General features: G+C 44.7%; 1 protein-coding gene across 1 annotated transcript; it reads right to left on the bottom strand.

Moving 5' to 3' along the window:
* Window positions 1-209: 209 nt before the first annotated feature.
* LOC142588717 (uncharacterized) lies at window positions 210-1,562 on the bottom strand. The gene has a single exon (XM_075700532.1). It carries the CDS (start codon window positions 1,353-1,355, stop codon window positions 210-212), a length of 1,146 nt encoding a protein of 381 aa, XP_075556647.1. The 5' UTR covers window positions 1,356-1,562.
* Window positions 1,563-13,002: the final 11,440 nt, after the last annotated feature.

A 13,002-nucleotide genomic window follows, 5' to 3' on the forward strand; every position in this document is an offset into this window, starting at 1 on the left:
TCTTGTATCGCTACAATATCCAATTCCTGCTCAGTCACGAGTCTCAGCAGCTGATTTTGCCTCCTCCTGGATGAAAGACCCCTGACATTAAGCGTGGCTACTACGAGGTGTCTTTCAAATGCCGCCATCGTTAAGCAAGACCAGGCCGCCAGTACGGCGCTTACCTTCATGCGCACAACGCCGCGCCGTGTAGTGCCGTCCCTCCATTATTAGGTCTTCGGGTTGTCGTCGCGAGGAAGCGACGACGATCGTTGCCCGCTGGTGACACGCTGCTTTTTCCCTTCGCCTACGCCCCACTGGCGTTCTAGGAGACGCAGTCGTTGCTCCTGGCTCATTGCACTGACATCGTCGTGGCGCCGTTTCGCAGCCGCAGGGTCAGACTCCATGGGTTCCTCCTTGCTTTTTTCAGAAGGGCGTGGAATATCTTGCGGTGAATTGGTATCCATGCTCGTGGTTGCCGACTTGGGGGTGCTGGGCGCTGACTCACGAGTCCCTGGCATGGCGCCTTCCTTTTCATCGCTCAGCGCTGCGGCCGTTGGGCTCTCGACCACTGGGTTGGAGGCAGCTTGCTCAGCTTCATCCTCGTCCATGTGCAGCTCACTATTATCGCCGAATGTTCCTCGAGTCGCGGCGCGGGCGTATGACTTCGTGCATTCAGCCTCTTCATGCCCGAAGGCGTGGCACTCGCTGCACTTGGGCACCTTGCAGTCCCGCCTAATGTGGCCTGTGTTGCGGCAGCGGAGACATATCGGCGCACGCCCGGGCACGACGACTAATACTGTACCGTTCCCGATACGCAGCTGATGGGGTATGCGCTCGAGGCTTGCACCTTCTCGAAGAACCAGCCGCACAACACGAGTAGTCGAGTCGGCGTTTTCAAACCCGCCGGTCTTCCATCTATCGCTCGAAACTTCTTTCACTTCGCCGTACTCGGCGAACGCCCGCCTCAGAGTTTCGTTGCTGACGTTGAAGGCACACCAATGCACCTTCAGCCGCACTTCCTGCCTTTCAGGGTCAAAGACAACGCAAGTCTTCCCTTTAACAACAATATGCCCGATGTCGAGCAACTTTTTCTTGGCTTCTTCACTACGGAAGTTGACTAACCAGACGTGCGACATCTGGTACGCTCCGATACCGCCCACCTGTTCAATGACGCCGGCTTCTTTCATCGGCTGGCGGAAATCTTCTATCCTGTAAGGCCTTCCAGCGGTGTCGCAGTGAAGAACAACCATTGTTTTCAGTCCTTCTCCGGTTGGCAGCGGCGGCAGTACAATCCTGTAATCTTTCAGGCCGTCCAAAAACGATGTTCCGCGGCCAGAATCGGCCGTTATCACAGCTCGCGAAGAGCCAGCCATCCTGCGTCCTTTCACGACCGTGGCCGGAAGCAGAATGAGCCACGAGTTCGATGCTTCAAAGCGGTACAAAAGCGCCTCTAGTGAACGCGGTGTTGCCTTAGATACGAGCTGTTTCTAAGGCTCAGGCGTGCGTCGCTTGCTCAGGCGCACATTTCGTTGTCGCGCCGAACGCTGCGTTGCTCGACGCTCACCGCGTCCGATGCGGGGCGCGTAGTCGCTGCGCCGTAGCCCATTGTCTTACACCCCTTGGCGGGTCGACGGGAACGCTGTCGCGTTCCACTCTTGAAGGCGAAGCTTAAGCGTCCTCCAATTTTTCTTTAAGATTGCCTGATTTTGTGCCTATTTTTCTGGCCGAGTTGTTGGCAGTAATCCTAGCTTTACGTAAATTAGACCACATGATTACAACGGCTGCTATTCTTACTGACTCCCTTTCTGTATGCTCTTGCCTTACCGCTACTAATGAGTCACCCATGCTAAAACTCTTCCACTTACTAGTTCCTGCCCATGTGCAATGTATTCATTTGATTTGGGTGCCTGGTCATAAAGGTTTGTTGTTTAATGAAACTGCCGATTCACTGGCACATGCATCACTAGCGGGCCCTGTTCTTCCTATTCTACCAGTGACAGCACAGATCACGGCGGCAAGATTTCGGATGCGATCAATTAGATAAGCCTTATCAGAACCACATTTGACAGCTTCTCCAGAGTATAAACACCTGGCATTTCCCTGGCATAGCGAATCTTGTTACACAAAGATGCTTGAGGTCTGCCTCACCAAATTACGCTGCCGCATTCCCTCCCTAAACTTCTATTTACACAGGTCGGGTTTGGTTCCCTCTCCCCTTTGTTCTTTTTGTGAGGAGGAGGAGACGATACAGCACTTTCTTCTATCTTGTCGCCGCTTTGCTGCGTTAAGAAAAAGATTGTTGGAGATACCTTTTCGAAGACTTGGCCTGGACTTGACAGAACCTGCAATTCTTTCGTTCGGGGCGTCCACTTTGGGATTCAGCCACAGGGATGCATGCTTCGCTGTCCAAACATTCCTTACAGAATCTAAACGAATGCCCTGCTAAATTCTATTTTTATTAATATTAAATTAATTATTACTCATTCAACAGCACCTTCCTGATTACATTTTAACCGGTATTTCAACCCTATTCAATGCTATTCCCATAGATATTAGGAAATTTATGCTCTATATTATTTTGGTATAATCCACCCATTTCTTGGCCAATGCCCCATCGTGGGCAGGAGCCACACGTGCCATAGGCTACAACAACAACAACAACAACTATGGAGCATGGTTTATTAGAATGTGAAGACGTCTACCCAGCAGTCGATTTAGGCACCACTGGCCTGCTAGAAGCCCTTGGGTTAAGTGGGAGCAGTGGAAAAGTAAACATGTCCGCAATAGGCATTAGTAAGAGGCGATTGGAGGATTCGTGGAAGAAAAGTAGGGAAACGACAAAAAACGGAGACGTACAAAAACACAGTTTGCAACAGGGGATCAGAAAATTTGGGTGTGGTAGTCCATAGTTTTTTTATTGTTTAACCTAGGTAGGACATTAGGCAGTATAATAGCAAGAGCTTGGTGGCGCAACCCACCGCCTCGTTCCAAAGGGGATGCTCATAACATCCATCCATCCAGTTGTGGGCGACTTCCTCCGTCCTTATTCTACCAAGCACAAATTTTCTAATGCATGTCATCCGCAGACCAATGGTCTTACGGAGCAGCTTCATCGAATATTAACAGACATGCTCTTCCTATATGTCTCTGATGACCATCGTGACTGGGATACTGCTCGCCCGTTTGTCATATTAGCGTACAATTCATCAAGCCACGACACTGCACGTTACTCGCCATTTCATTTGTTGTGCGGCCGAGATTTAGTATTGCTTTTGAATACAATACTGCCTACCCCTCAAGAGTCCGCGTCTCAGTATACAAGCGATGCCATTGGTCGAGCCCAAGAAACACACCAAGTTGCTCACTGTCGCCTTTGTGCTTCTCAGAACAAGAGCAAAAGCATTTGTGACAGTAGTCACCGGGTCGCCGATTATATTCTCGGGGATCTTGTCCCTCTTCGATCTCCCACCCGCCGTTCCGGTCTCTCGGAAAAACTGATATCCCGCTACTGCGGCGGTTACCGGGTCCTCTGTCAAGTAACCTACGTAACCTACGATATGTCTCCGGTCACACCTACTACTCGTTCCATTCAGACTTCCCATGACGTCTTTCAGGTCAGCCGCCTAAAACGCTACCAGTCCTTTTCTGCATAAAAAGCATCGGGACGGCCCTTCCACGCCAAGTGGAAATATGTTGCGCAGCTCTGCACAACGCTGAGGAAAATGAGCACGAGCTTAGGTCTGAAGAAGTGAACGTTTTAATGACTAGCCTGCTGTAGGCTTGGCTTTGTCAATTACTGTAAATTACTGGACATTCCGTAAATGAAAAAAAAAACATATGGGGTTTTACGTGACAAGACCATGATCTGATGATGAGGCATGGCGTAGTTGGGGAATCTGGAATATTTTGACCACCTCGGCATCTTTAACGTACACCTAAATCTAAGTACACGTGTGTCTTCGCATTTCGCCCCCACCGAACTGCGGCCGCCATAATGTATATGCGCTACTCGTCTTGCTTCTTCTCTCAGCAAAAGTATTATTCTTAACCTAACTTAACAGGAAGTTTAGCTCCTACCTGGAAAATGATCAATCCTTTCTTCTTACAACCACAGCAGCGCAATTCATGAGTTATGTTGAACTTAAAAGAAACAGTTAAAATTAGATTTCAGAAAGCCAATTTTTATTTAGCTTCCACTTTTCTAAATAAAAAAAATTCGAGATCTCAAGAAACAATACTCAAAGTATACGACTCTGTACCTCAGCAACTAAAAACGATATCGGAATTCCCTAAGCTGCACCTAATATTTCATTTAATGCAGACAAAAATGATATATCATATGCCACCCTGAAGTACACCACTAACTCCTGAATATGGTATTCGCAAAATCTTAACAGGCATTGTAACTTCACATAAGTTATAAATGCATACATCGAATTTGTCCGATTGAGATGCTCCGAGGGGTGCAGTTTAGAGGGATGCCCTATCAGTTTTTATCTGAACTAACGGATTTGTAAACTTCGTACTTCTTCAAATTTGCCGATTTCCAATAATTCTTGTGAATAATGCCATGGCCTAGATCAATATTATTATTGCAGCGATCACTGTGATCGAACGTTCTCTCTTGAATGCAACAATTCTCATTCATATCGGTTGAGCGATTTTCTCATAAAATCATTTATGCGTTTTACATGTATTTCAGCAGCCGGCATCGAAGAAGGGACCGAGCTAAAGCTTCCTCTTATTGAATCACACTGGTTCTTAGAAAACACTAGAAAAATAACGCTGACTATACCGAAGCCCGCGGCCGCAGTTGTGCACAAATAAGCAGAAAAAGACAACGAAGAAAGGGAACCCAACGCAAGCTTTGCGGGAGCTGTTATCGCGGCCAGACATCTCACCCGGAATGCCGACGAGTTGTCTGGCAAGGTGTCTAGCAAAATCGTCGATTCGTTGCAAGTCGAGCAAGGAGCAAGTTGTCTTCAAGATAACGCTGATACAAAGCGCGCTCGTTTCCAAGTGCCGAGGGGAAGCAACAGTCTCAGGGTGTATTTCTTTTTATTGTGTTTTCTTTAGTTGTGCGTCATGGCATACGTCACGGCGCGAATTTCAAATCTTTAAGGTTGATACGCCACGTGGTGGCGAAAAAAGAGACTAAACGCATGTCCAGAATTCCTGGGTATGGGATATTCCATCAAACAATTTTTGACGTCTTTCACAGCTCTCAAAATCCAGAAATTCTGTGTAGTGGTAGCGCTGTCGCGATATGCCGCAGTCGGGCGAATGCGCATGACATTTTTTTTAACACGGTCCCGAGTTCCGACCAACCCTCGTGGGTGCCGAATAAATAGTGATCCCCACTGCGACAACGGTCTGTCCGCCATAAGAACGGCCGGCTTCATGTAGCCTTCACAACCGTATCGTGCCCTTTTTTTTTTCGCCTTCAACGAACGCCTGTTGTGTTTGTAGCTTACGTCTCGCTTCGATCGATTGTTTTACCTGTTTCCATACAACTCACCGCACTCGACCATGTAGGCATATCAAAAGAAAATTGGGTTATTTAGTCGTTCCTTTTGTCTTGCTTTTATTTGAAGTGATGTGTACAACGACTATTGTGTCAAAGCTGTGCGCGTGTGCGGTTAGTACGCCGAGCACTCTAAAGATGTCGCATTTCAAAAGCGATTATTTCACCGAAGTGCATTGAATAAAACACTTACGAAATCCCTGAAATATCCCTGTGTTTAGTTGTGGGTAGATGGTCCAGTACAATACGATCATATTAGTGAAAACACTTGGCAATAATCTCAATAGATCCCTGCAGTAACTATATTATCAAATTTATTGGATTCCGTGACAAAGTTTATCAATGGAGAAGCAGCAGGACGTGGTTTATTGTATTTCCTGTTATTATGACTTATTTTCTCACATTACCTTGTCTTAGAATCTTTAATTCATCGTACAACTTATTCTTTGTCGAGAAGCTGGTGATATAGTAGCTTCAGACATTTCTATTTTCATCCATTTCATTCCTATACACCCTGCAATTTATTGCCTCCGATTAATTGCAGTACCCACCGATTTCGCTGTAAATCTTTGTATCATTTTCTTTACACTCTGTATGAAATAGACTAGAGTAACGTAACCAAGTTCCTTAAAATTCAGAAAAATTGCGCCGAGCTTACACATGTGACATGACGCAACCTTGAACTTTTAAAATTCCTCAAATAAAACTTGGCTACGTGAAGAAATAATCAAGCCATCTGGTTCCACTGAAAACTCCGCGCATACGCCTCTCGCAATGACCACCAGTAACGTGAACCGCGTCCTGGCGAATTAAATCTAAGCGCCCTTCGCTTCTTCATATTCCATCAAACATTTTTTGACGTCTTTCACAGCTCTCAAAATTCAGACATTTGTTAATTATGATCCCGCTTTCATTGCTCGTCCATTGAAAATTCGCAGCGAATAGACAAGAAGAAATCCGAGGACCCCTAAGCACTTCTTATGAGTTGTGAATGCGAAAGCTTCAATGACCACTTGGACGCCAGTGAGTTGTCCTTCGAGTTATTACCTACTCGTGAGCAGGCGAGCGCGTTGCGATGCTTGGCCAACATCTCGTAGATAGCGCAAGTCCAGTGCACATCGATGCGCGACGTCATGCTTTCCTTCCTGGCTGCCATATAATCTCATCAGGAAGCTGCCTGTTAAGCCGCGGTGATCTTCACATCATCTCTTCGTCCCACCGGACTTGGCAATGGAAATTGCGGTTCAGGTGGCATGATCTGCTCAAGCATAAGTTCACAGGCCCGCTACCTAGCACGCGCTGGCTTAGCCCAGTGGGAAGACGCCCGACATCTCAGCGTGGGATAGTGTGTTCAAAACGCACTACCACCAACGATTTTTCCTTTCGAAATTATTCTATTTTTCATACATTAATTTCATTAAAGCGATTACCAAGACGAACTCATAACGCAGGCGAGAGCTTCCGCCGCCATGGAATGGGCGGATAACAAAGGCTTCTGAAAGCGAGGGTGACGCGGCGTCGGGGCGTTGCCCTCTTCCTGACGCAACACCTGGCGTGCCAGCGCGGCAGCAGGTGCGCCATTTCGCTCGCGCTGCCCTGTCGAGACGAGCACGTGACGTGGCGTGGCAGCCAAAGGGAATTTAGGTGCCGTTTCGCTGCAACAGGCACCGGCTTTTTCGCGCAATGAACCATTTGATATAATCCGCCCATACTGCTCCGTATTCAACTTTCCTGAGACACGTACCCATTGATAGAACAGGAAAAAAAAGAAAGAAATCTAAATTACTAACTTTATTGTATAAATGAACATGCATGTTCCGAAATATTTAATGATGCGAAACCAATGATAATTTAGTTTCGTCTCTTTAGATCAATAGATCCAACAGCTTAACTGGAGATACATTGGTGTGTGGTAGAATCTTCTGACAATCCTTAGTATACAGTTGCTGTGACTGTGGCGCAACTTTCTTGAAGTAATCTGCGCATTCTTTAGTAGGCCCCACGTCGACAGAGGAATTTCTCACCCGCAGATTGTACCAGAACTCTGAAAATAAAATGGACACTAAAGTTACAAGAAAGTGTACAGACGTTGGTTCTTGATACGTGCTAGCGTAAGTAAACCCAAAAAAGCAGTAATGAACTAAGTGTTTCAAATGACTATGGAAAAATTTTCTTATTTGTACTTACAGTTAGATTCGTTTCCCCAATCATAAATTTTTCTCTAATAAGATTGTGCTCAGCTAACAAAATAATCTAAGGCCGACGCGGCACTTTCAGTGGCCCAATCTTGAAACTTTGTACTCCTGTATTAGCAGCCGTATTGCTATCAATATATTGACGCCGCAAAGCAGCGCGCGTCATTCAATTTGTGGAAACTCCAGTATAAATTCTTCAGTGGCCTTTGGCACATAACAGAGCACGTTTTATCAGACCTTTTCTCTTCAACGTAGCCAGACAGAGGAAAGCTTGCCATTTTCGCCATCACATGGTAGTCCGTGTGAATTATTCAAAATTTATGCAACAACGTTAATAGTGACGTGGTGCACCATGTACAGTAAGTACCTTTGCCAAGCTAAGAAAGCTGAAGGCCCATCTGTCACACGCGATTTTGCACAAGCTCATTTGTTAAGCTGGGACGAGGTATGGAAAGGTTATATGTAAAGCCTGCCATCAGAGGAGTCATGAACAGGGTTGTCGTTTGGATGCGAACATGATTCTTTGCCAGCTTCATGCGTTATGATCATATCTATCTATCTATCTATCTATCTATCTATCTATCTATCTATCTATCTATCTATCTATCTATCTATCTATCTATCTATCTATCTATCTATCTATCTATCTATCTATCTATCTATCTATCTATCTATCTATCTATCTATCTATCTATTGAATGCTCTTAATTGTACGCAATTGTCGGCGTAAGAGGCCAGATAGATATATAGATAAATATAGATAGGCTCAAAACGCCTGAAGCAGACAGAGAATGCTAATTATATTAAAAGCAGAAGCGAGTCCTTTGAATTTTCCGTTTAGAAAAGCGCAGTTCCTTTATAATTTTCTCTAATAATACCGTCGCAGATAACCTATTTCACAAAATGTGCTTTCCCACAGAAATCGCGCGGCTATCTCGATTCTGTCCAGTAAGGTAACTAATTTTGGTTATATGTTCAAATAACTGAAACTTGGAAAAGGTCGCAACCCCTGTCCCTTCGCGGCCGTGCCGCCTCTTGGCCAGTCGCTGTCCCTGGATAAATTTCCGTCATAAATAATCCAAGCTGCGATGGATTGTTCGCGTAGATGAAGCAATCAGTCGCAATTCCGAGCACTCCAGTGATCGAATTGTATGGACTTTGTTTCTCATGTTTCTTACAACATCGAGGGTTTCATTCAAGGTGAATAGGAAATGGCAGCGAGTATGATTTTGGGCGTGGTTACCGCAGGGAATCTGGGAAAGCACATGCTTGCAGTTATACCTCACCGAATGTCTTATTTCCCCAAGTAGTTTTTGCAATATCAAATGTAAAGAACCGGGAAACACGTGAGGTATTCGCTCAGTGTAGAGACACCTGACTTAGAGACCCCTCGTAGTAGCTGAACGACTATGGCGCTGGGCTGCTGACCTCGAGATCGCAGGTTTAACCCTGACCGTGGCTTCTGCATTTTGGTGGGGAAGAAACACAATAACGTTTGTGTACCGTGCATTTGTTGTACGCTAATCCTCATGTAACAATAATCTGGAGTCTCCTGTACGGCATTCCTCATAATTGTATGCTGGTTCCCTCACACAAAACCCTCTAAATCTTTGTTTTTACCTTACAATAAAGACAAGCGTTTCTGCAAACACTGTTTGAATGAAACATCACTTTGTTTTATGTACTTTTGAAGTGATATGGATGTGTCAGTCAACGGAACTCGCAGCTATGATCGATGTTTTCTTTACATTGAGTTACATTTTACTCGGTTGGTATGAAGCATTTCGTGCGCGAGTAAAACAGGATGAGAACCCTGATTTTAAACTATGCGTAGCAGCGCTTTCTTCCTAATCAGTTAAGAAGAGCAGTGTGACATGTGCGTATGGCTCGATTACTTGAGTGAATGGCAGAGTGCCATCTGCCAAAACTATTATTTTGTCTACATTGCCACAAGCATAGAAAACTCGAAGAGGTCTCCGTGCTTTCAGTGGCGTGTTCAGTAGCTAAGTTTTAAGCAACAGGCTACTCGATCGAGCGCGAGATGTGTGGTGATCAATGATGTATAAATGCGCACCTGTTATTTATACACTACCTTTGTATATTGCGCTGTAATCGCTGATGCCAGCACGTGTTCTAGAATGTACAACACTATTCGCGTCACGCGTGCAATCTCATTAGGCAAGGTTTTCTTGTTCTAAAATTGGTGACATAATTCGGGAGATTTTTGTTACGTAAACGAGCATCTAGCATCGATAGACAGCTTCGTAACAGTGGTTGGCAGGTGAAAAAAAAAACAATAACCGAAAAAGAAACAATTGGTTTCCGTAAATTACAAATTGTATATGTATGTATGTATGTATGTATGTATGTATGTATGTATGTATGTATGTATGTTGGAAGACAAGCAGGCGCATGTAGACACACTCGAAAACAAACACTTAAATTCGACGTGTCGTCTGGGGCCCAGCCTTCATCAAGAGCGCAGTTGCAAACACACAGAGCTCAATTGTTCAACCTCACAGAGAAAATGTATCAGTTGAGCTGTTGGTGCTTGCAATCGTACTCTTCATGAAGGACTGAAACTGACCGAAATGCGGAAAGCAAATATTTGTTTTTGCGTGCGCCTGAACGTCTTTCAACTTACTAACACCGCATCCAAAGAAAACACACACACACACACACAAACACACACACACACACACACACACACACACACACACACACACACACACATATATATATATATATATATATATATATATATATATATAGAGAGAGAGAGAGAGAGAGAGAGAGAGAGAGAACAGAATGCAGAGAGCCTGTTTTATAGTACTTTTCGCGGTTAAAGAGAAAGTGTAAGAGAGAGAGTAAAGACACAGATTTAGGCCAATACCGATCGAAGGGTGTGTAGGTAGGGCTTACTTTAAAAGAGTGTGCGAGTTTAGGTTACGAGGTCCCACAGCTCGGCTACGCGGGCAGACGCAGCACTAGAAACAGTTTTAGGTAAAAACCCGAACAAGGTCAATGCACGGGGTGCCGTTTGTTTCTGAGCGTGGACAGTTTCGCGCCGCGACGTCCGTGAGGGAGGTGTGATGGCCGGAAGCCGACTCTAGTTGATGCCGTTGTGCGCTGTTTCTTTGTTCGTTTTAATCCTAATTGGCTTCGTTTCCGTAGGCATTAGAAATGGTTGAACAGCAAAGGGGGAGGATCGGGGGTGACGCGTCGTCTTGGGTGAAATCGTTGCTCAAAGCACGGGCGCGAGGAGAATGAAAGAACGAATTCCCCCAACTGGCCTGCCCAAAGTAAATAATAATAAGAAAAATCAAATTGAGCAATTAAAACTAAGAAGGAAGAAAAAGAAAAAAATAGCTTGATCGAGAAACAAAAAGAAGTACACGAAATAAAAACACGAATTTAAAAGAACTAGGTAAGCAGTAAGTCAAAAGAATACGGTCACCGGAAACATTTTTCTGTGTATGCTGACGGAGCACGCTGTGCGTAGTACAGACAACGGGCAGAGCGTGGCGTCTACGCATAAACTAAATACAGACGCAAAAGTTGTATGGTCAGGTAGTTGATCGTAACGAAAGGGAACGTATTCTTAGAACATGGTATTTATCTAAAAAGTAAGGGCGGGAAGTATTTAAATGGAGGTGCGACGCCCTTCTAAGGTTCTTAACACTGAGAGGGCAGCGGGCGATTACGTATTCCTCTTTTATATAATAAATTTTTTAGAGGAATTGAAATTCTAATTCTATACGTTTTCTTGTAGTGTGAAAATTTCTTTTCAGTAATGCAACTTTCATACTTTCAAAGCTGTGGCATTTTGACGTAGTGCGTGTACAAAGGGTGAGGTCGGGGAGTTACTGTACGTGTGAGCGATGATCGTTGAGCCAAATTCTCAACGAAGCGTCCGTTCGCCCTCTGTATTTGATGTTGGATAATGCACATTCCTAAAGATAGACGACATTCTAAAAATCACCATTGCGTTCTCTATTTAACTGCTTGAACTTCTACTGCGTGCCCTCTGAACCGAAGTTTTCGGTATGTGTTTGCACAACTTGCGCCTACTTTTCCCACAAGGACGACATCTGATTCGCGGTGTGCTTTGTGTGTTTTTTAGTGTATGCTGTTCTTTAATATTCTTTGGCCGCCTGCACACTACGGGGGACAATTAGTCAAGATTTCGCACTTTCGCTCGCTTTTTTCAGTAATGCTAAAATGCTTTTTTATCATTTACATGTGTACTCATGCTTTTTGGGGGATACCATTTCACCCACCAACAACTTAAAGTTATCGTTCAGCGCAAGACGCGCCCAGATGGTTGGAACTTACGGGAATGCTGTAGATGGTTCTATCCGTTCTCTCTTGTCACCGAAGCTTATGTAATCTGATTGCATGTGCGACGCGCATTCTGTATTACTTTCTGGGAGACGCGAGGGTACCAGCAATTACTCGGGGACCTTCTATGACTCATGTATAAAAGCCGACCCGTTTGACCGGGAGATCTGGTTTGGAAGATTGCTGACTGTATTCGCCACTATCATTGTGCTTTGACTGTAACTTGCTTTTGAGGGCACTGGCTCGCCTAATGAAAATCAATCAAGTTATTCAGAGTTTCGCTGCTGGGCTTTTCACCGTCACTACTACGTGACAGCATTTTCTTGGCGTGTCGAGCTTTGATTTTAAACGTTAACACCAGGTTTACATTCCTTGCTGATGTATGTTTTTGCATTTGTGCAATAGTTGCTGACGATCGAGATTCGTCAATTTCGCGACTATGTCTTGAGTGAAACAAGGCGGATAGTGATACATTCCCGTAGTGATTTTACGCAAGCCGCCCTTGCGGGAGCCGATTTCTTTGAAACTGTACGCTTGTGATTATGGACTACTCTGTTTACAATAATATTGGAGGAAGGACAATTTTTAAAGTGCGAGTACTATTGTTTATCTGTGGAATCCTCTACACGCTTCAGACCATGTTGCCATCCGCTATCTGAATGTGTACCTTGAGGAAGTTTATTTGCGTATAAGAATTTGTATGCGTAAATTAAATATTCGGATGTGCTTAGTTGAAAGGATGTGTAAATTGGCTACTTTCGTTTTCTGACCATGTAAAAATTATGAACCGCTTCTGGAACAATGGTTTGATAGCATCGGGAGTCAGCACAAGAGACCGGACTTTATATGGTGTAAACATATCCAAGGGTAGTTTAGTGCTGTTCTTGTACTCAGTGAGGCACCACTTATTTGTAGCCAATACTGACCGTTGAAGTCAAACCTATCTAATTATAGAACAAG

The sequence above is a fragment of the Dermacentor variabilis genome, chromosome 7 (genome assembly GCF_050947875.1).
Source record: "Dermacentor variabilis isolate Ectoservices chromosome 7, ASM5094787v1, whole genome shotgun sequence".
NCBI classification, from domain to species: domain Eukaryota; kingdom Metazoa; phylum Arthropoda; class Arachnida; order Ixodida; family Ixodidae; genus Dermacentor; species Dermacentor variabilis.

What these genes read in the sequence shown, in the direction of transcription:
- LOC142588717 (XM_075700532.1), bottom strand. Translation starts at nt 1,355, where the DNA reads ATGGCTGGCTCTTCGCGAGCTGTGATAACGGCCGATTCTGGCCGCGGA.